The 25,066-nt window shown below is 39.8% G+C and overlaps 2 protein-coding genes and 1 long non-coding RNA gene across 4 annotated transcripts in view; all 3 read left to right on the forward strand.

Moving 5' to 3' along the window:
* Nucleotides 1–18,503, forward strand: part of mgll (monoglyceride lipase) — a 42,202-nt gene extending 23,699 nt beyond the window's left edge. For both annotated transcript variants that reach the window (XM_085145159.1, XM_085145158.1), the window contains 4 exons: nucleotides 2,944–3,054; nucleotides 3,488–3,577; nucleotides 6,141–6,356; nucleotides 8,102–18,503. In XM_085145159.1, the coding sequence (XP_085001285.1) occupies nucleotides 2,944–3,054; nucleotides 3,488–3,577; nucleotides 6,141–6,356; nucleotides 8,102–8,233 (549 nt within the window). In that variant the 3' untranslated portion in view covers nucleotides 8,234–18,503. The remainder of the gene's footprint in view (nucleotides 1–2,943; nucleotides 3,055–3,487; nucleotides 3,578–6,140; nucleotides 6,357–8,101) is intronic.
* Nucleotides 3,584–4,917, forward strand: LOC146495107 (uncharacterized). The gene is made up of 2 exons (XR_014871438.1): nucleotides 3,584–3,988; nucleotides 4,025–4,917. It is a non-coding gene; the product is annotated as an uncharacterized LOC146495107 (long non-coding RNA).
* Nucleotides 18,504–18,619: 116 nt separating the features above from the next.
* The window catches only part of prkar2aa (protein kinase, cAMP-dependent, regulatory, type II, alpha A), a 44,349-nt gene continuing 37,902 nt past the window's right edge, over nucleotides 18,620–25,066 (forward strand). Inside the window, exons 1-2 of the mRNA XM_085145157.1 lie at nucleotides 18,620–18,761; nucleotides 19,571–19,842. Coding sequence (XP_085001283.1) covers nucleotides 19,596–19,842 — 247 coding nt within the window. The 5' untranslated portion in view covers nucleotides 18,620–18,761; nucleotides 19,571–19,595. The remainder of the gene's footprint in view (nucleotides 18,762–19,570; nucleotides 19,843–25,066) is intronic.

Consider the following 25,066-nt stretch of genomic DNA (forward strand, 5'->3'; position numbering starts at 1 on the left):
GTTTCCAGAACACATAAACATGTGTGAGAACTTTTAAACGTGCGACAGCAAGAACTAAAAAACACATTACGGTTGCAAATTTACACAAAACCAAACACTCGACTTTTTTCAGGGGCTCCGCTGTATCTCTTTTGGTTGAGCAGTGACACAGAAGTTTTCAGCAGTTTGTCCACGTTGTATCTGCTCGTGGGATGCTGTAAAATCCCTTCAGCTTTGGCGTCTTCCCACTCGTACTCATTTCTTTCTTTCTCCATCAGTATTTCTGGCCGAGGCTTACTTGTCCTTCCTCTGTGACAGCCTTTTATGTAACGGTTCAGCAGTGCTTAGGAACTATTTGTTCAGCTTCTAAGCCCTCTGTCTCATCTCCCCTCAGTATCCATTACTCACACTAAACAAAAATTCCCTTTGTGATGCACCTTCAATGGCTTCAATAAAAACGCTTCTTCATTTCTAATCGGCTTGGAAAACTTCCATATAATGGGTGACATTTTTTTAATTTGAAACATCAGTTCAAGTTAAACATCTCTTGGTGCAGTCCCTAATTTGTCCTCTTGGCACCATTGAACAACACCATTGCATTAAGGGAATGTCTTCAGTTGTTTTTGTTGTTTTTTTTGTTTTTTCTATTAGTGGTGAGTTCATACTGAATGCAACAGGTGTTCACTTATTGGCCATATAATGTTTATTAAGCCTACATCATATAATGCCGCTATTTTAGCCTTCTAGTCTCTTCTGTGCTCTCTGTTTACACCATGCAGTGTTAGTGGGGCAGCTGTACAGTCCATATAATATCAGAGTGTTAGCTCCTTGGGCTATTTTTTGACAGTTCGAGTCCACCCACTGACAGTGTGTAGCACTGTGTACAATACCAGCATTCATCTTGTCAACTCAAGTTCAGAGGTAGAAGAGTGTATAGGGCCTCTTATCAGCTTCTGAAAGAGCCTCTCTGTCCCAGTCATCCATCTGTCACTCTGTCTCCCTCTCTTCCCTTCCCTATTCACACTTATCTCACTCTATCAGTGCAGACCCTTTGACACAACTGCATTCATTGGCATTTTTTGTTGATATTTAACAGGCACTAAATATGCTGAACCAATCAGCCACTTTGCAGCTTTTAGCAGCCCCACCACCACCACCAAAAAAATGCAACTTGAAGTTGAGCATTACTTCTGTTTTTGCAGCAGTGCGTCCTGGTGTTCACATGTAGATGTTTTGACTTGTTGTTCACTGTATGTGTGCATGTTTTAGCGAAAGACAAAAATAAAAAGAAAGGGGAGATTCAGGCAGCTGCCCTCTTTTTTTCATACTCCCTGTGTGTTTGCATGCAGGCGGCGATGCGCGAGCGTGCACTTGTGTCTTTACAGAGTGAAGTTTTCTGGTGGGAACGGTTTTGTCTTCCTTTCGGTACCCTTTTTCAACAAAGCGAGGCTGTGATTGGCCCCCGGGCTGATGAATATTCACGTAGGTGACAAAGAAAGCTCCCCACATAAACAAAGTTGAAGCCAATTAGTCTCCCACACAGAATCACTGTGCTCCCGTGCGTGTGTGTGTCATGCACTCGTTGCGTACGAGAGGAGAATCCGTGCCAGAGTCGACCCCGACGAATCGATTTAGGTTTTGGCTGCCATGGAGCTGCTAATTGTCGTGGCCCTACGTTACAGAATTGAAATCACAATATGAAAAAAATGTCAGCGTGGGTGCTAAAGTGTGGCCCTGGTGCGTATGTTCTGTGGAGCTCAGCAGTGTTGTGCCTCCGGGGCCCATGGTCCCACACTGACATTTCTCTGTGTGGAACAATAGCAAGAAAAAATAGGGTTGGAGATCTACACAAAAGATGGCTTGTTTCATGTTAGCTGTGACCTCTGAATAGTTTTCCTACTGCTCCTCGCATCAAGACCTTTCACCTACTTTAGGACCTTTCCACTTTGATCACATGAGAAAAGACACTCCTTTTCCTCTATTGGAGACTAAAGAAGTAAGACGTGCCGAGTCTGTCTCCTTACTGAAACCCTGTCTTTATAACTAATGCTGTTATCTGTGGTTTTCTGTTTTTTGTTAAATTTTTTCTCATTTTTTCGATTTATTTGGGGTCCCTTGAGATCAATATGCTTTCTTTTTAAATAACAAGATATCATACATCGTACATGATGAGGTTACTACTGCACTGATCTGTACACAGCGACCAGTGACAACATCCACTGAGGTGAAATCTCCATGACTACCATTTTCTTTTTTTATTTTAGATATATGTGCTTTTTTTCCTTTGGCCTTTAGTGAGTGCTCTCACCTTTATTTTGGTGTGTTATATAGTTCATTATCAAACAACAGCTGTCGACCGTAGCACCGCAGAATCTTTCATCTACTCATGACTGGAGGCTCATGCTCGTGAGAGCATGACAGGATATAAACATTACAGCATCCTCCCTCTGCTGAGCTGTGTTGTTAGCTAGCTGCTTCTTTTGATAGGCGGATAAAAACAGAAGTACAAAGAAAAATTAGTTCTTACATAAAGAAAGCTGTGCACAACAAGTAGGCTATGATTTCTGGTAATTTACATGAATGTTGGCGTTATTAAATGTGTTTTTTGTACACCACCAGGCAGCTGCCATTCAGTCTTATATTATTTAAGAAAAGAAAGTCGATTTTTCCCAAACCAGGATTTTCACACGTTAAAAAAAATGTTGTACATGCCAAAAGTAAAATATGTTAAGTTTTACTTTTCTAGATAATTTTAAATAATGTAACCAAGTTTGGTAACCGCAAGAATCTTCATATCATATTTTACATACAACATCTTTAAGCAGCATATAAAATTAAAGAGGAAAATTCTAAATTAAGTGACAGAAGCATAGCATGCGGGCAATAGATTTAAATAAATAGCTTGACAAATATTATTTGTATTACAGTTTCATTAAGCTAATATGTTCTGCATTTCTTTTATAGGGTGGTGCTATCTCAATCCTGACAGCCTGTGAAAGACCTGGTGATTTTGCTGGAGTGGTTCTGATAGCTCCCCTGGTCCAGATGAACCCGGAGTCAGCCACACCATTCAAGGTACCACATACCAATCACCGACCCTTTAAACCACTATTCTCTTCTTTCTGTTCTTTTTCTCTCCTCTCCCAACCCAAGAGGCAGTTATCTTACTTTACTCAGGTTTGCTGTGGATGGTGTCTATAATACTTATAATACTGGCACCTTTTATTTTGTGTGTCTCAAAGGTAACAATCAGTTCAGGTATCACTAGAGCTGCATAAATGGCCTCTCACTGAGCCTTTGATACAAGTATGTCCCAAGTGTGGCCAATCTCTGACAAATCTCATAGAGGAGGCTGTTTTAACAGAAATAAATGACTTTTTTATTCCCTATTTTAAAAAGTCTAATACTAATACATAATACTGCAATATTTAAAACCAAAATAGGAGAAGGAAACAGTCTTCATGAATGATGTCACATGAAAATAAGCTATGCTCTTCTCTGTTTGTAGGTTTTCATGGCAAAACTGCTGAACCACATGCTGCCCAGCCTCACTATGGGCTCCATCGAGTCCAAATGGCTCTCACGGGACAAGAGGCAGGTGAGAGACTGATGCTGGCAATGTGTGTTTTGGGTGGCTGAGCACTCTTGTTGTTTGAAATTGAAATATCACTCACGGAGATTGTGGGAAATAGAATTTACAAGGTGTAAATTTGTCCGCGGTAGATTGTCTACGCTCATGTCAAGTCACACTTTTTTATTGTCCAATCCCATGCCAAAACACCACATCTTTGTAGACACTGTACGCCTTTTCCAAACAGCAGGACAGGTTTGGGTGCGTCTGTTGGTTGTGTTATTTTGTAAACACAGTACATGCTACACACCCATACTTTGTAGTGCCCCTAGAGACATCCCTGGAGAAACAGAAACAAATTCTCATGGTATGTCACCACGCCTAAATTTTGTGTGTGTGTGCGTGCGTGCGTGCGTGCGTGCGTGCGTGCGTGCGTGCGTGTGTGTGTGTGTGTGTGTGTGTGTGTATGCCTAGTTTACATCAACATTCCTACATCCTGCTGCTTCTGCTTCCTACAGTCAGTCAGAGGAAGTTGTGTTCTTCCAGATACAGGAATAAACAATAGCAGATAAATACTGAATCAAAGGATGTAATCATGTAACATGTAATCTAGGCACACAGGTATCCAACTGCATAATGAGACTATGTGATACGATATTGTTACTAGAATGAAAGTTGCATGGGTGGATCATACTTTGCTCAGATTTCTCACTGTGACCTTTTCTTCATGTGTTTTCAGTAAAGTAGAAAGCTCAATTTCACAACTGAATATGAAACCGTTCGGTAGCCTTATGTTGTTTTATTCATTGTGAGCGGGGATCAGTGGGAATGAACGTCTCAGTCAAGTTCGGTACATAAATGTTCATGGCCTCAAGATGTTCTTTCACCAAAAGAAAGGAGACTAAATGAAATTTGCTGTTGCAGGATTTATATTTCTTTTTTCAGCATCTACCACCAATCAGCTCACAAACGATCTTATGATCAGTAGAACTTTTTGATCAGTAGAACATTTGCTCTCAAAACCACCGGGCGTCACTACTTAAGAGCTTATCACACAGTTAAATCCATCCACACTTCAAACTGCTAATCACACCAGACACACAGGCTGTTTTTGAGCTTAATGAATACTTTTTTGTATTGGTCCTTTTTGCTCCTGTAACTGCAAGTCATTGTTATTTAGCGAACACGCAGTGACACTAGTTGTGTAATATTCAAGATGCACAAAACAGTGTCCACTGATCAGTTTGCTGACTGTCGCATAACAAACAAATGCAAAACGTTACTAATTTTAAAATGAGTGATGATAAAGCATGAGGGAGAACCATAAATGAAGCATTGATGCACATACATAAAGATACAAAGTTCCACCATGCTACAAGACCCTGCAGCAGTTACATTCTTGCACGTTATCTTTAAAACGTGAAATACAATCATTAACATTTAATACAGAAAACAGTGGAAAAAAAATAGGTTGAAAAGAAATAATAAACTATTGCTCTCATCAAAAGATTTTGAAGTTAATTTATTTCATTTTGTAGCCCAAAGTTTTCGATGATAGATTAGATGGAAGGACGTCATCTACAGCACGAGGTTTCACAGTCTCCTAGGCTGATGTAGTGTCATTAGTCAAGCCGCCTGTGACACTAGAGGAATGCTCTTTCTGTCAAAGTCAGCCACAGCTGTGCTTACATAGATGCTGAATAGACATGAGTAACTGTATGACTTATGTGACAGCTACTTGTAACTACATGTTTAATGTCAGAGAAACAGGGAATTCCCTCTGCGATTTACCTCCTTAGCCTCCTTTTTCCTCCTTTTTCCTTTCTGCTTCCTTTTAACGTAACTCCACTTTATCATCCTGCTTCGCTCACATTTTTATTTCTAAATAAAACTCCCTGTCCATTTATTAGCGACCATTTGTTCCCGCTTCCCCTCCAACTGCCACAGATTTCCCAGGAGTCTTTTCATTTTCATGCCCATATTTTCTCCCCGAGAACAACTTTTCTCCCTTCAGCGTTATGCCATATTTGGAGAAAACTACATTATGTATTTGCTTGTTCATTCTAGGCTGTGCACACCCTTTCTAAATGTGTAACAGATATCTTCTCATAGTTATATATTGCGAGAAATTAGAAAATGATTAGGCTTGCAAGATCTTGCCTCTATTACAAGTTGCATCAACATTTAAGTGGGGTTTTTATTGAGCATTCTAACAAATTAAAATTAAAAAAATTCAATATTAATTTACTTGTATGAGTTTAAATTTGTACTATTTTTTTTCTGGCTGACACGTTTGTGCAATTTATTGCCCACAGTAGCGCTGCATGCATCTAATTGTACACAGACTCTCACTGATGATGTAGAGGTGTCAAAAACTTAAAAACTTGGCATTACAAGGTTGAAGGAACATTTGTGCTCTATGAAAGGATTGCTGAGTTGAGTTAAGCCTGACCAAAATTATTTCTCTGAGCTTAATTAGAAAGAGGAACGGCAGGAATGAAGTTACATTGATATCAGTCCAACATCCGGTGGAGAGAGATGAGAAACCAAAGCATCTCCACCCTGGCTTCTTTTGTTTCTCTCCTGTCAGGTGGAGGCATATGACGCTGATGAGCTAAACTATCACGGCGGGGTGCGAGTATCATTCGCCATGCAGCTGATGGCGGCAGTGGAGCGTATGCAGAGGGAGATCCCATCCATCAGCTGGCCCTTCCTGCTCCTTCACGGTGACGCCGACAAACTCTGTGACATCAGAGGCTCCAGGATGATGTATGACAATTCACCGAGTACAGACAAGAAAATCAAGGTGTGTATGGTTAGTTTACAGAAAACTGTATCTGTAGAACTGCCTTAGGTTCAACAAGGTGTTGGAAACATTCCTCTAAGATTTAGATTCATATTGATAGATTAGCATCACATAGTTGGTGAAGATTTGTTGACTCATTGTCATGTTCAATACACCAGTTTGACATGATATGAATAAAACATGCCATGCTGGAAGCAGCCATCAGAAGATGGATGGTTGGATGGTGGTGGTCAGCAACAGTACACGCTGGGTACAATGCTCAGTTGGTACTAAGGAGCCCAATTACACCACCAGCAACACACTAAACTATTGGCACGAAGCAGGACCGCTTAATGCTTTAATGGTGCTGTAGAAATAAAATAAAATTGAGTTGAATTGAATTGAATGTTGTTTATGCCAAATTCTCTCCCTACCATCTGAATGTTGAAGCTGAAATTGAGAGTCATCAGACCAAACAACACAATTTCTGGTCTTTTGATATCCAATTTTGGTGAGCAGGTGTGAAACACAGACTCAGTTTTCTGTTCTTAGCTGACAGGACTGGGATGGTCTTCTGCTGCTTGAAGGTTCAATCTATTGTGCACTGAGAGAAATTGTTATGCATATCTTGGTTAGTTGGTTATTTGACTTATTGTTGCCTTCTTGTCAGTTCAAAGCAGTGTGACCATTACCGCGACATCTGACAGTGTCCAGGAAAATCCCAGTAGATTAGCAGTTTCTGAAATACTCCAAATACTCCAAATACACCAAACGCCATGCCACGTTCAAAGTCATTTAAATTATGTCTCTTCCCCATTTTGATGGTTGGCCTGAATTTCAGCAGGTCTATATGTCTAAATACACTGATATGTTTAAATATTTGCGTTAATAAAGTTTCAGATGAGTGTTTATAAAGTGCAACAACTGAACGTGACACAGTGCATAAATATGGTGAATAACGTTGCCTCCAGCATTAAAGGTGTCTTCTGACACTTTAAAAATGATGATTCGAGATTACAAAGCTGAGGTATTTGTGTTTGATTAATACAGAAACTGTCAGTCATTAAAACTCATTGTTATTAAAATATAACATAGAGATGGGTGGCAAACTAAAGGAAAAATATACAAACCCTTGACTTTACAGTCAGGGGATTTTACACAATGCTGTGAAGCATTTGACAGTGATGTGATGCAACACATGCCTATACCTGTATTACATTATGAAATGCAGCTTAAACCTCTTAAATCCCAAGAGCTTCAACACTGGTATTTGTAAAGAGGGAAGTTTCACACACTATGTTGTTACATGGTTCATCACATGGAAGTTAAAAAGAGGATGAACAAGACACATGAGAATGAGACACATGAGAAGTGAAATCAGATATAACGAATGTTCTGTTTTTGTGCAGCACCGTGAGACAGATAGTGCAGGGAGCAGAAAATCAAGTGGTGCTTGTGAGGCTCAGACGCTTCTTTATCACATGTTTTATCAAAGTAATAATTGGACCAAATGCAGGGGCTTTCCACGTTAGTTCAAGCTGTAAACGGAAGTCATTTGATCACAGCAAAATGTTTGGTGTGATCAAATGACTTTTGTATTAAATCCCTGAAAGTTTGGCAAAGCAGGAAGAATCCGTTGCAACTTTGACCACACTGCAAGTTGTTTAAAAGAGGGCTTTTCCAAAAAAAGCATTGTAGAACAAAAATGAAATGGTTTTACATACATCCCTTTGATCGTTTCTTATCATTTCTAAATGTTATCCCAGATCTACGAAGGAGGCTACCACGCTCTTCACCATGACCTCCCTGAAGTGGCTGAGTCCGTGCTAAAGGAGCTGACCTCCTGGATCACAGAGCACATCCCAGCTGCAACATCGCAGGAAGCGCAAGGCTCCTAAATGTATGGCCTGACACCTCTGTTGAAGCTCTGAGGAAACTGCCAATCTCGTCATAAAACGCCTGCTCACGTTCCTGTAGTGCGTCGGGCATAATAGTACTACTGCACTTTCCTGTCTGGGAGTTATTTGGGCATACTGATGGACATTATAGTCTCTGTATAACAGGTTTATTAGCAAATCCTCTGGGCTACTGTAAAAAAAACACACTCTTCCTCCTATCTATACATCAGGCCACTGATATAAATTGGGCAATAGGGTCAGTTCTTATTGTAAATACTCTGTAGCAATGGTCAGCATCATGGCAAAATTTCTGATCAGGGATGTGCCTCATGTGTTTATATGCTTCACATCATCTCCACTGAACTGCTCGTGTGCAGCTTTTAGAGAGTAAAGACTGTCACAAACTTTACTCCCTAAAAGCAAGGTTTCGAAGTGCAATAATGGGTATGGCCTTTCATTTTCTCATTTTATAAACAGGCCAGATCTTTGAAATATTAATAACAGAGGCAGCAGAATACAGAAGCATTTCTTTCTGCCTCAACTACCATTAACAGACTGGGTTAGAGGTCAGGAACAGAAGGAGGACGGCACCTTTGGAGCTGTTGTCGGTTCAGGGATGCATGAATACTTAGTAGATAACTTAGCATTTAGTGACACTGAATAGCCATCTTAAAGTCTCCTTAGTTTACTCCACCATACTCTCTGACCTTATCCCATCTCCTCTTCCTCTCCTGCCTCTTCACTGACTGCGCTGTTTTGTAATATCACATTTCTGATAAAGGCAGCTTTTATAGAGCTGATCAGAAGCATATACTGAAAGCACTCTATATGTAATAGTCTTCTCCTGACTTCCTCTTTGCTTGATCTGAGGACAGATGGTTAGCCTAAAGACAGATGGTTGACAGTGATACATCATATGAGGATAAGGTACTGTAGTCAGTCTAAATCCAGACGATGATCTAGCTTCATATATTTTGTCCTAATGATGATATAAGTACTTCTTATCTGCCTAACTGAGTGACCGATTATTAAAATAGTTTTCCATATAGGTGCTATATTTGCGATCCTAGTCAAGAGTGTAAGATGAGGCTAAATTATTCAGATGAAACTGCTTTGAATCGCTCTGCAGGTGGGAGGTCAAAGGTGAAATGTTCTTTGACCTTTATGGCCGTAGTCGAGCTCACTGTCAGTTGTTCGGTGAGGCCATGTCTTGATTGATTAAGTTCAGGCTGCAAACTGGGGGGCCCAGCTATAAAGTGAAAGGGGAACATTACATGACTTTATGCCAGGAAGCAGCCAGTCTGGCTTCCTTTTTTTTTTTTTTTTTTTTTAATCTTGTTCTGTAAAACTAACCTTTGATGTTCTTAAAGTATAGGGACATCAAAGGTGAGGACAAGGGGCCGTTCAAAGGGTTAGCATTTAAAATCAGCTCTTGCTCGATGTGGGTTTTCAGCTGAACCACAGCAATAATGTCAAAGTAGCCTACATTTGTGGTTTGTCAGTAATTATAAACTAGATAGACACGCTCTGAACTACCTATTTTATAGTGTCATGTAGACTGCAATTACTGGTTACATACACTTAGCTTTTACCTGTTCGTCAAGCACAATGAGGTTTCAGATTATTAAACGTGCACCGCTCACAACTTGGAAAGCAATTAGGGTCTTTTATGGTGCTTCATTTTTGACACCAGACATCCGTGATACCGCTTTTAGTGACTCGTTCTGTGGTGAACACATCCAGTAAGCAGTTCTTTGATAGAGATTCAACTGGCCAGCCTGTTTTTTTTTTTCTTTTTTCGGTATTACCCGGAGTTCAAAGAGACTCATGCACATAGTGAAGGGGGAAGCTTGCTGCTGTAACCAGGGTGACCGTTACTCTTGTTTAGTCATAGCAGCAGCAGTGTGGCAGAAGAGTCCTTTTTTTTCTTTTTGACATGTGTTGTCACCACGGTGACCACTAAAAGACTGACAGAATGGGAGCAATTTCTGGCCTCTCTGTCTTTATGTCTCTTCCCTTGCTTGCCTTGTCTCACCCATACTATTTTTTCTTTCTTTGTTTGTTTGTTTATTTTTTAGCCACAGTAACCGGTGCTCTTTGTTCCATCCATCATGCAAGCCTTTGTTCTACTACATACTCAAACATTGTGTACCCTCAGCCACCCACACTGTCCCTAGTGGCCAATTATCAGAGCTGCAACAGGTTATATTGTAAAGTGTTCAGATACTATTTTTATCCTTTTTTTCTGATTCTTGGACCATATGGCTGAGACCAAGGGTGCTAGATGTAGGTGGGAGGAAGGGGCCATTAAATCATTTTTCTTTTTTCAGCTTCTTCTTTAGATGAGCTGGTGTGCTTTAAATCAGAAAATGGGTTTCTGCAACATTAACCAACAAGAAAGACTTTTACATCGCAGCAAAACAATCAGAAGGAGCAATTTAAAATGTCATATTAAAGACATTTTAGTCTGACGTTGTTTTGCTCCCAGTGTGAAAAGATTACATAAAACGACTGATGATGAGGGAAAAGGCTCTATTATCTTAGGCAGTAGACCATGTGTTTTTTTGGTAGGGGGTTGTGGGAAGGAGAGGTTATCATAAGGTCAGTAGTTTGACTTCCAGGTCTGACATCTTTAACAGCTTTTTGCCCACCTGCTTTGAAATAAGTCGAGCGTGACACATACTTTAACTTTCCACCGCACCGTTTAAATGTGACCTGAAGTCGCTTACTTACAAACGTTGATGTGGCTTCTTCTTCTATTAACATCTTTCCTGATGTTTTCAGACTGAACTGCATCAGCTGTATAATCGAGTTGCATTAGAAAATAAAATAATTAATCGTTATCGGTAGAGTGCTTTCCATAATGTGAAAAAAATAGCATTGAATACAAAATACAACATGAGACATGAAAGCAAACAAATCAGTGTAGAAGAGGGAATAAATAGAAGGAACTTCAGGATGTAAGTGCATCCTCTTCTCTATTTTTACAGACGTCAAAAAATACTTTGCCAGAACAAATATTGGATTACTTTGCAGCGGGTGCAGACATAGATGGAGATGTAAATGTATTCATCAGTCCCGATGGGAGTCAGACCCTTAACCTCAACTGAACTGCAGGGGTTTTTATCATCAGCCCTTCAAACACAATCTGCTCCTGATTAGGCTGCAGCAGGAACAGCGCACACAAGTGTCGCGCGGTCCCAGTTTTATTCAAACTCATAATAGCACCCCTGCTGCAACGCATCAGCGTGATTGTTTCAGCCTCGCAGGATCCTGCGTAATTTCAAAAAGCTGTACCTGTCAGACTACATGAGTGCATAATACTGCTGTCGCTGGCTACGGGGGTGGAGAGAGATGGAGATATGGTGAGAGGGGAAGAGAAAGAAAAAGGAGAGGAGAGAAGCTGTCAGTAACCATGGCAGCACTGTTTTTTTTGGGGGGGGTTTCAGAGAAAAAATGTGGATTCATTGATGCTACAGGAAGTGTGCCAGACGTTTGTGTGCTTTCAGGGCCGGTTGTCCATTTGCTGCTCTGAGGATTCCCTTTTGTGTGAGCACTGAGATAAGAGAGCAAATAATTAGCATCATCAGCTCACAGTGAATAATAAGAGCTGCACACACTCAGTGAATTTGGAAAAAAAAGACTGGCTAGTCTGCTGTTTGGTCCAAAAACATACTATTTCCATTGAATGATTTCGAAGACATAACAAGGCCTTTTATCACATAGGTTTGTGCATTTTCCTTATGGAAGCAAAACCTTTTCACTGGATTTTAGTCCTTTCTTAATAAAGTGTAGTCCCCTTATATTGTCTTTACATCTTGTGAAGGCTTGTAAGCCATCACATGCCCCCTTTTCCCTAATATGTATCCTTACAAGCATGGAGTGAGAGAAGGAATCCCATAAATGTGCACATATATTACCCTATTAATAAATGATAATCCACTTGACTGTTAAGGTCCTTCAGTTTTTAGGCTTAGGAAGTTCAAATTAAAGTAGAGAAAAGAATGAGGGCAGGAAACCGCTCAATCTGATTTGGCTGCAGCTTTCATAAAGAAATGTGTCACAGCCTACAGGGTGGTGTAATTAGGCCGCTTCAGTTTAATGTTTGTCATTTTTTTATTTCGACTGTATGACTGTTTCTAAGAGAAGAGCTGTTTTATGCTAATAAGCCTGAGGTGCACAGGCCAGTCTTTATGTAGTTTTATAAGATTAAAGTGCACTTGAAAGATTCAGTTTGCATGAATGGGGCTGTGGAGTGAGTGCTGAAGAAAGCAGCAAGAATTGAAGGGGTCGTCTTCCAAAGTGAATGTAAATCCAGGAAAACGGTTTTATCTTATTGTCGTAATCATGTGTGTAGAAACAAAAACAGATGCTCCAGGTTGTTAACACGTAAACCTTTAAATGTTTGAATCGTCATTACTGTGTTTTGGAGCAACGCCCCAGCTCAAATCTTGCTGTTCTAACCGACAGTTTTGACAAACTTGATTTGTTTCCAGCCGTCACGCTGCTTGGTTGCTGAACACAATTGTAATACTCTGTACATAGAAATGCTAATGAAGAAATGAAGACTACATTGTATTTTACATATCTTTTATTTATCTTGTATTTATAGAAATTCATTTAATGTATAGGCATCAAAGTACTGATAACACATCACGACAAGGCACTTTCTTTTATACCACAATCCAGTCGCTCATTGAGTTTCCCATCTATTCAAGACTTCATAACACTTTTGTTGTTATGGAAACTGGTTGACGGTTGTATGTTTGTACAGTTAAGCAACCCAGAAAATGTATGGCAGTGTTTCTGAAAAGACTCTGTCTACTGAAGTTCATGTCTTGAAAAACGTCACACACTGTCTTTGTCAAAGATTTTTGTTTAAACTTCCAGATTTTAATTTGACTTTTTTTTTGTTCTTTTTAAAAATATATATATATATATTTTAAAAAATGATTAACAACCAAAGGGTGTTACTGCTAAAGGTTTGTTGCCTTGTACTTCTTTATCAAATTAGATTTTCAGGAAGTTGTTTTCTCATTTTGATCTTTATCTTAAGGTGAAATAAACATGAGTGCAAAACATTTACGTAACACCTGCAATTTATACACCACGCAAACTACTGAAAGAAAAAAAAAACAGTTATCAGGTTTTCAAACAGATAAAAAAGCAACTCTAATAAATTTGGGGAAATTTTTAATTTCATATAATTGAAGAGATTTTTGTGACAATAACTTTTGTACATTTATTTTTGAATTGTATTCTGGTTGTTGTCTGTGCCTTATTATGCTAATGGATGTGGTTTTATGCTCACGTGTGAGTCTGTGAGTGTTTTCTGCACTTGAAGCATCTGTTTCTCTGTTTACTCTTTTCTGAGTGCGTGTGTGTGAGTGGGTGTGGTCACGTCTGTTTCCGTTCCTGGTTGAGTAATTGTGTCTTTCTGCTTATCGTCTTCCTGTCTGTCTGTTTTCACTGATGTCTGTCGAAATTTCTGTCTTAATCGTGGGTCTAAGCAGGTTGGGGTTGAAAACTGTTTCCGAGTCTTTCAGTACAGGCTCAGCTACAGCACATAAATACCTCCCAAATACTTTAAAGACCTGTTTTGTCTAAGCCATTTAGAGAAATGCAATATTTAACAGAAAAATTGATGCATTTGGCTTGCAAATATGGCAACAGTGTTGCTGGGTTGTCTTAAAGTTATTTCTTTTGCTCCCAGTGGGACTCAACAGCAAAAACAGAAAGTTCAATCAATCACATAATAATAATAACAATAATAATGATACGAGGGTTTGTAAAACAACAGAAATAACGTGCAGATTTTTCCATTCTGACCACTGTGTATTGAACGCCTACATTATTCAAGTGCTGTGAGGTTAAAATTATAACTTTAGAAAGTCTCACAGCTATGTCGTCTGTCTTAGAGAGTCCAAGATTTACTTTAATCTGCGTTTGTGTCAGTATTTCATTTTGATTTTTAAGGGTGGCACGGTAGCCTTCTTGGTAGGAAAAGCTCTACATCTTGATAAGCGGAGGAATTTTGGCACTGCGGACAAAATTGTAAACACAAACCCTAACGTAATCTTCGTAATCGTGCATTTGCAATGTCAAATCAATCAAATGGTTAGTGTTTAGAGACCATACACCACAACCTACAAAAAAAAAAAGGATTTGTTTTGTTTTTTTATGACAAAACTTTGAGTCTTCCTTATTAAATTTTTTTTCTCAGTTTATGTAGTACTGGATGTACTTTATGTTAACAGTGTTGATGTGAAAAATGTGCCAGTTTTTAAACATTTTCTACACCTCTAAAGACCATAGTGCACACTTTCATTTAACATCGTCCTATACTTCTCATACTTCGCACTGATGCATTATAGTCACATCATAGGTTGAGTGTCAGCATTTGACATTTTACTTCAAATCTGGCACAAAATTGTATATAATATGTAATAATGGAAATACTTCTGAATGGGTGAATGGCAACTTATTTGTTACTAGACTGTTGATAATGTCCATACTCTCTTACAGAATAAATGACTGTTTAACTGAACAGGCTGGCTGGCTGGACTTACTGCTGTCTCAATTCTGTTATGTGGCTGGGTATGCGTAAAGAGGGGAGGTTATCAGTCATCTTCATTGTTATTATTGTATTTTGAAATCACATGTAGCTCGTGACCTTAAGTGTTAAGGTCACGATTAAGGTCATAAAAATAACAGTATCACATGTGAGAATTTTTCAAATTTCTCAAAGAGTGTAAACAAAGAAAAAACATTTGGATTCAGCTCCTACTTCAGGTGAAATGAAGCTTGGAAAGTAGATTTTTACACAGTAATACATATTGCAGGGTTAAGTGAGGTGTGACACAGGTCAGTAGGCTTGGTCGACCTGATTTTAGTAGTGTTTCATGAGCAAAACTAAAGACTTACCTTGGGAGAAAAAAAATCGGCATTTGTTTTGCCAGGCTGAATAGCACGCATCAGGCAGTAGGTGGCAGTACTGGCTCATACAATTCACTGAAGACAGGCTTGGTTATATGAATGTGGTACTGGAACTGGTACACACACATGCAAAGCATGAATGAACCGAGGACTGGTGTGAGATTTCTAGGGGTTTTTTTTTCAGTCTTGGAGCATGAATGTACTCTGACATCTTGTCCACAAGCTAAGGTCCTTGTGTTAAGCGCTGTCTTGTCTTCCAAGTGCTGACCAACCTTTCTCTCTGTCTCTCTGCTACTGCTCTGTCTACCTCTCCCTAGCCTCAGCGTGCGTGTGTGTATATGCATGATAACTCTTCTTACTTCCTCTCAGGAGTAGGCATGGCCACCTAAACTCTAATGATACACCTGTCACTCGTTACCTTCATCACCCTCATCTACAGTACTTAAAACCAGCTCTGCTTATCATTCACTGCCAGACTGTTGCACTACACTGCTGCTAACATTATTCTGGCTTTAATTAAAATTCCAGTCCTATTTAGCTTTGCCTGTACCTCACTGCCTTAGATTCATTCCTGAAGAGTCAGCTGATTGTTTTGGGAGGAAGCCAGCCCTAAGCCCATCTCCAAGGACTACCAGCAGGTGGAGTGAACATTTGGAGAGCAGAGTCTGGGAAGTGTTTCAGCATCAACCCTGGGAGTCATGTTTTTTAGACATCTGGACATGGATTTTGTTTGGAGCTTCAGATTAATCAATCTGGGGGAGGTTTGATTTGTTAGTCTGTCTTAACTACTTTAGAAATCTCCTTTCTGATCTGGTTTGATACTCAGACTTGTGAATGAACAATCTGCAGGCAGATCATTGTAGATTTATCCAATGGAAGAGACTAAACTTGATACTTGATAGAAATATTTTTGAATTTCATTCTCCATCATTCTGAGTTTTTCTGCTGGCAATGTTCACATTAAAATCTCTGAGCTCTTTGTTGCATGTCCTTTTGGTAACAAAACACAACACCTTGTTTAATAAATTTAACTGTATTCTTAGAGTGGCAACATGAAAACATCACTTATGTGTAATTATTTTGGCTTTCCTCCTTTACCATTTTTTTTTCTGCTCAAAGATTTTTGCCATGTAAAGTACAGCCGTAGAGTCATTTAACATTCTTCGAGTTTATTTGTCTTAATGCACAGGTGAGACAAAGTTTGCTAGAAGCATAATAAGCCACGCAAAGCACATCAATGGAAGCAAATCAAATGGGACCTATCATCAGTCTTCTCTCCTCCTCATCCATCAAAGTTGTTGTATGTCTGAAGTCCAAGACTCAAGTGTTTGGAAAGGATAAATACAAAAGCTGTCCAATTTTCTTCTGGTTCCCTGTTTTCTCTGCTTTTCCTCCTCCTCTTTACCCAGTAAATGTAGGTTAGTAGCTCTCCTTGAGACAATTTTAGAGTTTGTCAGGACCACGTTAGCAGTAACTCTCAAAGGATGATACTTCCAGGAAAATCATGGCCAGAATCCACACTCTAAATCTGTATATTATACCACCGTGGTAAGAGATAGATAGATAGATAGATAGATAGATAGATGAAACTTTATTAATCCCTCGGGTGGGTTCCTCCGGGAAATTCAGTTGCATGTTACAGATACAATAAGGGGAATGAGAGTAAGTAAATACTGGGCCATTTTATATATACAAATTACACATGGGTGATTTCTCAGGATAAGGGATAGGGAAGTTGGGTTAACAATAACTGATTTCCACAGTTTATCGTTTTCCACAATCTAACTTGTTCAATGACAATGTGGAGGTATATTTTTATATATAAACGTTTTACTTGTTTTATGTTGAGTTCATTCTTCCAGCAGGGGGAGCCTGGAGGTAGACTTTCCCGTTTGTTGGAAACAAAGATCTGAGCCAATCAGAAACCGGTTCAAGGAATTAAATCCGGGCTCGCTGTGGCCATGGCAACGGATTTACCTTGGTGACAGCTGAGAAATAGAAATGGAAGAGGAGATGCGACATGGGCTGTAATGGTCCTGAGCAATACTCTCAGAATACTTCAGAGCCACCCTCGGTGACCCCACTGCACCATGACAGGTTAATTTCTTCAGGGGGTGGACTCCCGAAGATCTGCAATAAAACAAAGTAAACAAAGGCAGGAATATGGAAAGGGAAACAGCAACCTTCAGTAGTACCCTAATTCAGGAGAGCTCTGTGTATGAAAATAGAAGTAAATATAGACTGGTGCATTTAAGGAGATGATATTCAGAAGAAGTTACATGAAGATTTGATGTATTGGCTCAGAGGGTGATAGCAGAGACTGTTGCCTAATCTGAACATATCTATGAAAGCCCAGAGAGTCTGGAAAGAAGGAAAGGATAAAAGATACCAGGTTAAGGACGAAAATTAGAAAGTGATGAGAGCAAGTGAACACCAACGAGGTTACGGCCGTTCAAGAAAGGTTTTCTGTTGCAGCTTTTTATACAGTTTACTATTTGATATCATCCCATTTCAGCATTTAATTTGTCAGGAAAATGTGTGTTACTTGGGTTACAGTGAAACAAAATTGACCATTGTCCTCATAACTATAATGATAATTCTCAGAGACACCCCATTGGCAGCTGGACAAAGGCAGATATTCACATTCAGCAGCGTCTACATATATAAATGTTTAAATTATCACACACACATATCTTTACCAAATTGTCAAGGCCACTTCTGTAGGTGTGGTCCTCTTGTGACTGTACAAATATGGTTCTGCCTTCTCTACCGCGTCTAATCCAAGAGCTGTATGTAATTGGCTGTGGTATTGGAATTTTTTATTTTAATTGGCCCTGGTTTCTGTCACTCCACGTCAAACGCTCTCTGCTCACTGTGTAACCACGCCTCCTCATGCTTTCCGGAGCCAGTGGTTCATTCGTGCGTGTAGAGCCGTGGATTGCCTCGCCGGGAGGGAGGAAACGTGTTTCGTTTAATTTTGCTGGGTTCTCGCGCTGTCATTAGCAGTGCTGCTACTACAGTAACGTTTTAAACAGTATTTTCGCGGGTACTTTGCGTTGTAATTAACGGCGGCGTGGCATAACGTTGCGAACAGCAAGGTTAGGCTCTGTCACCTGGCTGCAGCAGCTGACTTGGTGTCTTGCGGAGAGTGGCGACAGTTCGCAAAAGAAAACAAGCAATTGCTAGTTAGCAATTCAGCCTGTTAGCTAGCTAGCTCTTGCCTTATTGCCACAGCAAGTCCCTCCCTCACAAAGTGCGTGGACGCTGTTGGCTGCGACGGTGAAGTCGAGTGTTTTTTTTTCTTTCTTTCGTTCTTTTCCTTTTTTTTTTAAAACTCCCCTCCTATCAACTTAATAGCCAGCATCCCTATACAGTTAGTTTGCACGGGAAATACCCCCCACAAAGGTTAGATAGGTTAGGAGACGGTAACGTAAAATTGCTGGCTTTACGTTCGACAAGTGTGTTCTGTGGAGGGATACGGATCATACACTGGCAGAGAGACTGGCTAAAAGAAGACGCGAAATAAGAGCGAACAAGGAAGACACCAGGAAGGAGGGGACTGGCTAGTTTAGCCGGGGAGACTGAATCGCACGTAAGTGACTCATACTTCGCAGCAGTAAGTTAGCTTGACAAATGGCTTAACCTGTACAACTTGCACTGCTTGCGGCTATCCAGTCTTCCACTCTTCTGCGGCTTAGCACCTACAACCAGTACGCCATACTACAAATGTTAGCTAGCTGCACAGGCTTCCTTGAAGGTGGCTTAGTAGCTAGCACGACAGCTAATTGAATGGTTCGAAAGTGAAAATGTATTTGAAACACATCTCGACTACGCTTTCTTCACACGTTCCGTCTTAACTAAGGCTCAGTTAAACAGAGGAGTTTAGACAAGTTGGATGTGTGGCTTGAACGGCACCGTGTACCAGCTAGTTGTCATGAGTGGGAGCTTATTAGCCGCTTTGCTAGCTAATTCCTGCCGGCTACCCACTCAGATTGACAGCTCAGCTTCTGACGACACGAAACCTGAATATTAGTGAAACCCAGCTTGTATCGCCCCTTTACAAAACACAGGGCTCATATCTATTACGTGCAGCTGTGGGAACTGTGTGTGCCTGAGCTGAACCAAAGATAAACTTGTCAATGTCATGCAGAGTTCACATGACATTACACTATCTTGGTTATAAATGACTGTAGCTGTCAAACTACTCAGTTAATCAGTTTTCTCATTTGTATAGGTTTCATCAGTCACTTAGCATTCACAAGTCATGCACACGTTTATAGTAGTCTATAGCAAGCCACAGCTGTGTAAATCAGCAAATAGGCAACAGCACAGCCCTGCACTTAAACACAATTATGATTCTGTACCAAGATCAGTTGTGACAAATATTCTCTTCTCTTTTAGATAGTACATCAAGCCACACACAGCCATGAGTATTGAGATACCGGTTGGGTTGACAGAACTGCTGCAGGGCTACACTGTGGAGGTGCTCCGACAAAGGCCGTCAGACCTGGTGGATTTTGCCGTACAATACTTTACCCGTTTGCGGGACACCAGAAGTCAGGATGGGGCCAGCACAGGCGGCAAGACGGGAAAAGGAGTGATGTTTGACGGGGAGCCGATGCAAACAGAGTCCAATGGAGAGGATGATGAAGATGATGACTCCGACTTTGAACGTAGGTTGATCTTTTTGTTGTTGAGATTGTCAGCTGTTGTGGTGCACGTGCTTGTGTGAGTGAAATGGGACACAATGAGTGATTGTGTTTGATTTTGTTAGGGAAAGAGCAAGTGAAGGTGAGGCCCAAAGACTTGTCACTGATATGGTCAGAATTTATCCATCTTCTTGGGAGATTCTTTAGCGTGTTATGTCTGCCATATTCTCATACATGCACTTGCTCTCAGAAAATCCCACTGAGCAGACAGCTTGGCAAAGCAGACATGATCTAATCTGGGTCTACTACATTCTCATCATCTGACTTTCAGGATCAGAAATAATTTATTATTTACATGTGTCTAAGGATCTGAAAGAGCCGTCTTTGTTACATATAGATTCAATCTGCTCTTTAACATATTCTTAAATTAAATTTATACTTCCAGAAAACTGAAGTAGCCCAAGATGCAAAAGGTAACAAGGTAAAGCTGTCCTGTAACGACATATAATGTTGTAATAACAAAATTGGCATGTTGTTTTCCCAGAGCAGTGAATGTGTGTGTATATATAACTCTAAATTGTACCTCAATAGTGATACTGGGCCTCTTTTGCATCAATCCCTTGTGTTTGGCACACTGGCATAAGATGTAAGCTGCTCCCAAACTCAGCTGTCCTCTGTGCTCCTGAGAGCAATGTGGCCTAGATCACACCAGTATGTTCACTGGCATCATATGTAAACTATCATGCATATATGTGAAACTATGTGGAGATAAAAACTGAAGCCCCTTTTTTGTTTGTAAATAGTAATTGGAATCCAAATGCTGCAACCTAGCTGGCTGCACAGCTTTTGTCAAATCACCAGCAGGTACCGGAGCACTAAAGTGAATTTTGGGCTTCATGAGATCTATTCTTTTTGGGCCTGTTGTTAGTATTCATTTTTTTGAGCTTCTATTTTAGTTTTGTGGTTTAACAATTATGCCAAATATACAGTTTTAAATATACAGTTTTAATCTCTGCTGAAAGCAATGTTGGCCAGCCTTGTAGATTGGTACATGGTGAACAGGGATTATGGTTTCCTTTTCTGCTAATACAAAATGGGTTCTGCCCGCTGTAAAACAGCTGTGACTTCAGCTGAGAGAGTTGTGTGTGTGTGTGTGTGCGCGCACGCGTACGGTTTGGTGTACACGCGCCAGATGTATTTGAATTTCAGTGAGTCCTTTTGCATACTTGTGAAAGTAAGCAGTTGTGTTCTGGCATTATTTCACACCCGTTCAAATTCCAGCCTGGTGACGACATAAAAAAATGTGTCCAAGTACACTGTGTTTAGCAATCACACCTCATTCTAGGGGATAATAAAGGAAAGGGAGCTGCAACAGTTGTGCTCCAGGGAGAAATCTGGATTCTGGAGTTCACACACATGACTTCCATGACATTAGATTATCCAGTAGGCTTGTGTATACTTCCCCCAGGGGAACATTAATTTCTGATGGTAATAACACAGGCCTGCATAATGAAAGGTATCATTTGCTCTTGCCTGACCACTGCTGCAGCCTATAGGTATAAAGAGTGATCTAATTCAGTTAGTTCACTAGCACGTGCTCTAAGACAGTTGCTTGAGACACCAAAATAGCATTTTTAATCCACAAACCAAGAACGTCATTACTTATTTTTCTAGGTGAGAAATACAAACCTGGTTCTGTTAGCTATAAAGGGGACATTCTGCATAACTATCAGCACAGTCTGCAAACTATGCTGGTAAAATACAAATGTCATACTTCTACTTACTTGAATTGTGATTGGTTATTTGGGGCATTTTGTTGAATTTGGTGCTTGCTGCATGTCCTTTCTTGCATGCCTTCTGCTCAAGACTAGGAGTAATTTTTCTCACATTTAGAGCACAAAAACAGGACGTCTTGTGGTAATTTACTTGTCTTGTTTCTTTAACTCCTGCTGCCTGAATCCACTTAGGGCTCACCACACAGGTCTAAGCTGGTTAACAATAGGGGGTTTAGTTATACATCCATCATATTTTGGTGATATTCAGGTTTTTAAGTAACCCTTTTTATATTGAGGCTGAGCTTTTAAGAAGTCATTTATTGACAATTTTATAATCTTCTTTCTTTTTGCTGAACGGGTGACATGGACACCAAACTGTGGGTTTCTGGTAGTGAATTTAAGATTTGTATTTGGCAGGAGTAAAATTCACTTCTGTGAATATTAGGATTGCATCATACTTACCTTTTAATGGTTAGTAGCTGAATCCAGAAGAAATGCGTCCATTTTACTCAGTTTTCAGAAATACAGTGATAATGAGAAAAAGGGTGCAACACAAGGGCATCTTTCTAATTTGTATATGTGGTTTTCCTCTCCTTGCCTCCTCTACTGTCAGTTTAGCAGTGCTTGTTCACTAAGAGAAACAGGAGGGGATGAATGGATGCCTCTGACTGAAACAAGCAGGGCTTTTTAGTCAAAGATGGATGGAGGGACAGATGACTCCTAGAGATCATAATAGAAACTAATTAAAAGTGTTTTTATAAGAAAGACAGCAGGGAAAAAGCAGAGGCTGTATTAAAAAATAATTGAGGGAGGAGAAGAGAATGGGTTTATGTAATTATTCTAAGCTGCACAAAGCTTTGTAGAAATGCTTTGTAGCTAGATGGTTGTGCTGCATGGATTCATAACAGAATGCTAGCTTAGATTTTTCTCTTCAGAGTGCAGATTTTCCATAGATTAATAGCTCTTAGCCAGTTTTGTCTAGTAATGATTTAACTGTAACACTTTAAAGTTTTTTTCCTTCCTTAAAAGCATCGGTCCATATTTTCAAAATTCTACCTCAGTGTGTTGTTTTGATTATTTATAAGCACTGGTATTTTGAAAACAGATATCTTGAGAGGAGTCATAACGTCATCAGTGTTTCCTTTTCATCGCAGCAGCTCTTGCAACAGTAAGTGCAAATTTTCCCAGATGGTTGGTATCCATTTCGGACTGCAAATCTTCTGTTGCTGTTAAACACACCATTAGATTAAGAGATAAGGTCTGTTAGAAATTTTTTTTATGATGCATAGACATCTTTCTAAGAAGGGTGTCCACCAGTCTTTAAATGTCATCAAAATGGAACACATTAAATAACAGGATTGAGGGCCTTACAAAAATTTAATAAAGTGCGATAAAAGGTTTCAGATCTCAAACTCATTTGCTGTTTTATTTAGGTGCAAATTAAATGTGACAGTGTGTCATCAGGTTTGTTTTGATGTGATTAAACCTAGAGTAAATGTTTTGAGTTAAAGTGTGTTTGCCCTGTTAAGAGTAAATACTGTTAGGAATTTATGTATTTAAGTTCTTCTACCAAAGAAAATGTACAGGAAACATTAAAGCTCTATGGTTGAAACACCAGTAATTGGAAAAATATATATTTTTGAGTTTGTGTTGCAAGTGTCAAGTGTTTTCGTTTCTGTCATATCTGTCCAACATGATAGAAAAACACTGTCATGCACTTGTAGATTTGCATTGAAGATGTGGTTGTGTTCTAGTTTTGCATGGCCACAAGAGTCCCCCAGTCCCAAAATTCATCATCTGGCCAAATCCGAAAGCTTCATCAGAGCTCAAAATTTATCAGTTCGAGTTTGGCATATGAGCTGACAAATGTGTGGATGTGTCTGTCAATGCAGACCACAGTTTGTTTCTGTGTGGAGTAGATAAAATGTGTTTCTTGCATGTTTGGTTTGTGTCAAAGGCTCTGCGTAATTTAGCTCAGAGTATGGCCGCACACAATGTAATGAAATTCTGCCTGTGACCTCTTTCTGTCTCCACCCTTACTCTGTCACCACCACCTCAGTGTTGTTTACACCCTGCTCCCCCCAGTCTCTTCCTTTGCTCCCATAGTGTTCTGCCTTTCTCCCTCTATGTCCCTCTTTTTTCCCTCCACATTTTTCCTTTGTCTCTTAAGCAGTTTGATTTGGCTTTTTTTTTTTTTTTTTAAGTAGATAAAATTAACTCATAACACGATTGTCAGAACAAACTGTTTCTAAAAGAGAAAACAGAGAGACTCCTATAGTTTTCTTTGATGTAAATTGTGATCCTGCTACTGTTTTCATTTTTTTTCTATCCCTCTTTAATTCATACATTTGCTACTGGACCATTCCCCCCCTTAATATTGCTTTGTGCTTTAGTTTCACTTATTTGGGATGAAAGTACAGACTGTTTTGTCTCTAAAGACACTAATAATTGGTTCAGTAAGACGAGCTGAGATGTCAGTTTTCATTTTCGTCTAGGAACTTTGTGTCTGTGCACAGTGGTAACGGTGATTAGTGGAAGAGGGAGTACATTTACACTCAAATGACTTTTGTCACTGTAAGTGTACACAATTTTATATCTGTAGGTTTGCGTGCTTAGTTTAGTGTTGTGCAACAGGTGACCTGATTAGTAGACAGCAGTGTATGTCCAGGGTGCTTTTAGCCTTCAGGCAAATCTCATCCAGCCTACTATGGAGACCAGTTGGACTGGCAGTCTGATGGTGTTAAGTGGAAAAGCCCCCAGACGGCTCATACTACTCTGCCTGGCTGACAGTTCACTAATGCAGTCGCTGTCTTTACTCTTGTCTTATTTTTATCATATGCAAAAAAGACAAGTTTTGAAAATGCCTTTTTTTAGCCTTCTGTCCAGATGACCAGATGAAAACAGGGTTTTTGTTCATGTTCAGGGCAAGTAATTATCAAATTACCAGCATGGTGTTTGTGTGACCCTCGTAGGATTGGCTACCTCCATAGACTGAACCTGACTGAATCTAAACTCGGTAGCCCAAACACATAAACTGAACCAGCTGTAAGATAATGGAGTGCTGGGAATAGGATATTCAGAGGGGAGTAATACCACACTTATGGCATTAAGAAGAAGAAGGAGTAGGCTGTACTAGCTGAAAAGTCTTCAGATACAACTATGAAAAATTTTGCCTATCCCAGTTGGTGACAATACGTGATATTACCAATTATTAAGTCATAAAATCTGTCTGGGTCTGTCTCACCTTTGCTCTTCTCCATGCCCTTCCTACACACAGCAGTTTCAGTGTGACAGTGACACCACTTTAATCAAGAAATTGAGGAGTAGTGGCAAAGTTGTGCATCAGCAGACACAATTACAAGACATTTAATAATGATATTCATTTTCTGCATTAATTGGAAAATAAGCTACAAATTGCCTGGATTGACTAATCATTAATACCAGAGCTCATTATCCATCTATTTTAAATGCCG

The sequence above is a fragment of the Neolamprologus multifasciatus genome, chromosome 20, assembly GCF_963576455.1.
Source record: "Neolamprologus multifasciatus chromosome 20, fNeoMul1.2, whole genome shotgun sequence".
Taxonomy (NCBI): domain Eukaryota; kingdom Metazoa; phylum Chordata; class Actinopteri; order Cichliformes; family Cichlidae; genus Neolamprologus; species Neolamprologus multifasciatus.